At 30.5% G+C, this 3,557-nt stretch overlaps 1 protein-coding gene across 1 annotated transcript in view; it reads left to right on the forward strand.

The window, feature by feature from the left end:
* Window positions 1-3,557, forward strand: part of LOC106468029 (formin-like protein CG32138) — a 91,985-nt gene that overhangs the window by 48,690 nt on the left and 39,738 nt on the right. Inside the window, exon 4 of the mRNA XM_022396333.1 lies at window positions 2,319-2,398. Coding sequence (XP_022252041.1) covers window positions 2,319-2,398 — 80 coding nt within the window. The remainder of the gene's footprint in view (window positions 1-2,318; window positions 2,399-3,557) is intronic.

Here is a 3,557-nt window from a genome sequence, read left to right on the forward strand (position 1 = left end):
ATACCCAAAACAAAAAGTTATGAATTAATACTGAATTAAAAAATCATTGTGGTGAATAACCTTCTTAATCCTCTTCCCACATACCCAAAACAAAAAGTTATGAATTAATATTCTTCTTGTGAGTGAAAGATAGTTATTGAAAAGAAAATGTAATATTAGTCTATTCTATTATTTATTGAGTACATCAACCGAAATCAGTATTTCCATTATACATCTAATGATGTAGAATATTAAATTAATATCAGCTAGTACATCAAACTGTACATTTTCCAAAGTACCATCTAAGAGCTTAAAATAAATGATAGAGCATCGGGTAAAAAATGCTCAGTGTTTTGTTGTATTTTGTTCCAAGTTACTCTACACCATGGAGCTAGTGACTTAAATCCTTTTGAATACAACCTCACTTAATAAATAAATATAAACATAATCTTTTTTTTTTTAAATTTTTGGTCTCCGTCACACAGATTATAGTTGAATGTGATAGGTTGATAGCCCCCTTTTTTGAGCATTCTTTTATTTTTGTAACTTTTATTGTTGTTGGTGTAAGAGGAAAACAAGTGTTGTGTATATGCTCGATGATTGAATAGTTTGTTAACATCACCCATCAGATAAGAGTTGCAGTTTTAAAATTAGGAATTGTAGACGGTGTATACTTGAAATTTATAAATTGCAGCATTGCAAGACATGAAGAATGTGTAAAGTTTACAAACTTTGTGTGGAAAAATAACGATGAATATCATTAGCTTTTTAATTATTGATTTCATTGTTTAGGGGAAATACAATTTACTTTCAGTTTTATGTTTTTAACTGTAACTACAAATGTAAAATGTGTCTGAATCATACTCGTATTCCATAAACTTGTGTGATGGTTTATGGTAGTGTAATTGTTCCCAACTTTCTTTAAATGACTGTTGCTTTATTCAGCAGGTTACAATTGTTTTGATCGGCTGTACTGTAACCATAGGTGCCGCTGGTTCTGCATTCAATAATTCCTTGAGCCATAAAACCTTGATAGAAGTATGTAGTGTCTCCACGAATTCTGGAAAACAGTGTAGTCTCTTGTGAGAGTATCATATGTGGTCATAGAGAGAGCAAAATGCAGGGTGGTTGTTAAAGGTTCTTTCAGAGAAGAAAGCAGGAAAAGTTGTCAAGGTTGCATGGTTTAATGGATTTCTTTATCTATTCAAGTAATCATCTCCGTGGGTGTAACTGCTATATCTGGAATCCCTAGCCAATTTAAGCTCGGTTATGCTTATCTTTAACAGAAAACTCAAAGTGAATAAAACATAAGCAAGTTATAGCATATACACAGAGCATAGTGAAGGAGGGCAATTAATAAGAATACATTTCTGGAATTTTTTTGTTAATGGTAACACTTGCAGAATGTAACCATTCAAACTTTTTCAACATCATTTAGGTAAAGCTTTTATACATAGAATTATATTGTTTTTCTATTTGAATGTATGAATTTTTCTAAAAGTAAGTTTACTTATTTTGGTTTTTGTGGATGTATCTTAATATTTTTCACTACAAAAACATAGTATGGTAAACTTTGGCATAACTTGTAGTGAGGATGGGGGTAAGTCCCCCTTATATTTTAACAATAGCTGTGAATTTTTCATATGTTGTATAGAATAATTCTCTCGTTTCAACTATACCAACTCTCACTTTTAAAACAAAGTTATGTTCATGGTACTCAATATTATAAATCACTGTGCTACACTATCCAATAATCACTTACATATTATTGATTGTTGAAACACAATAAAAGACAAATGTAGAAGAACTGGTCCTAAAACGGGAAAGAAAGTTATTTTGTACTAGTTCTGATAAAATGTGTTAGTATTAACTTTTGCAAGCATTTACATGTTTTTCAGATCTTCAACTTATGAGGTGATTGAAATCACATAGTTTTACATAAAGACTCTCACTTTAAAGTTACCAAAAATATTTACGACAATGTTGTTTTATTAGTCATTTTAGGTGAATCATTATAAAAACAATAATTTGTTGCCATGGGCACCCACGGAAATATTTTCAAGGGGAGGCAGAACGTATGGGGGGGGGGGTCAGCTTTTACAGTCTAAGTCAAGAGACTAAGAGAATATATATTATGTGTGCTTAAACTCAAACACAAATTTACAATTTTAATAAAAATTACTAAAAATATTTAGCTTAACTATTATGTTAATTTTACATAATAATACATGCAATTTTTTTGTGAAATTTAAGGGCAGCAAATGCCTCCTCTTGCCCCTTCCTGTGGGTGCCCATGTTTGTAGCTTTCTTTTTCAACTCACTAAATTTTATGTTTTTAGAAAAGAAAGTTTCTTGGGGACGCCTCTTCAACACAAGTTCTTCGGGATCTTGAGATTTCTTTAAGGACTAATCACATAGGGTAAGTTTGACTAAACGCAAGTTCTTTGGGATCTTGAGATTTCTTTAAGGACTAATCATGTAGCGTAAGTTTGATTAAACGCAACTTCTTTGGGATCTTGAGATTTCTTTAAGGACTAATCACATAGGGTAAGTTTGATTAAACGCAACTTCTTTGGGATCTTGAGATTTCTTTAAGGACTAATCATATAGCGTAAGTTTGATTAAATGCAAGTTCTTTGGGATCTTGAGATTTCTTTAAGGACTAATCACATAGGGTAAGTTTGATTAAACGCAAGTTCTTTGGGATCTTGAGATTTCTTTAAGGACTAATCACATAGGGTAAGTTTGATTAAACGCAAGTTCTTTGGGATCTTGAGATTTCTTTAAGGACTAATCACATAGGGTAAGTTTGATTAAACGCAAGTTCTTTGGGATCTTGAGATTTCTTTAAGGACTAATCATGTAGCGTAAGTTTGATTAAATGCAAGTTCTTTGGGATCTTGAGATTTCTTTAAGGATTAATTATATAGAATAAGTTTGATTAAACGCAAGTTCTTTGGGATCTTGAGATTTCTTTAAGGACTAATCATGTAGCGTAAGTTTGATTAAATGCAAGTTCTTTGGGATCTTGAGATTTCTTTAAGGATTAATTATATAGAGTAAGTTTGATTAAACGCAAGTTCTTTGGGATCTTGAGATTTCTTTAAGGATTAATTATATAGAGTAAGTTGGACTATTTATGTAAATGTATTACTATTCAAAGTGCATGAATACAGGAAAATACAAAACACTAAATGTTTCATTTTCTAATTATATATATATGTCACGTGATGTGTTGTACGTAAAGATACAGTAATGATTTTACCAAAGATTAAAATGAAGATGAAGGAAGTGTATAAACTTGACAGAAAATAATAGTGAATATAACTGATTTTGTGTTTCACTATCTAACTTTGAAACATGAGGGAAGATAGAAAAAAATCTACTATGGTCCACAAGTTAAAATATTAAAACTGTCCCAAACAAAATATAATAACCTATATATATATATATATATATATATATGTAACATATTTGTTTTACTGTTCATACTTGTTTTTATCATGTGCAATGAAACATATAACTTGAGAAACTGAATACTGAACATATGGCTATTATTAAAGAAGTTAATCTCAGCT

The sequence above is a fragment of the Limulus polyphemus genome, unplaced genomic scaffold (genome assembly GCF_000517525.1).
Source record: "Limulus polyphemus unplaced genomic scaffold, Limulus_polyphemus-2.1.2 Scaffold2841, whole genome shotgun sequence".
In the NCBI taxonomy this organism is placed as follows: domain Eukaryota; kingdom Metazoa; phylum Arthropoda; class Merostomata; order Xiphosura; family Limulidae; genus Limulus; species Limulus polyphemus.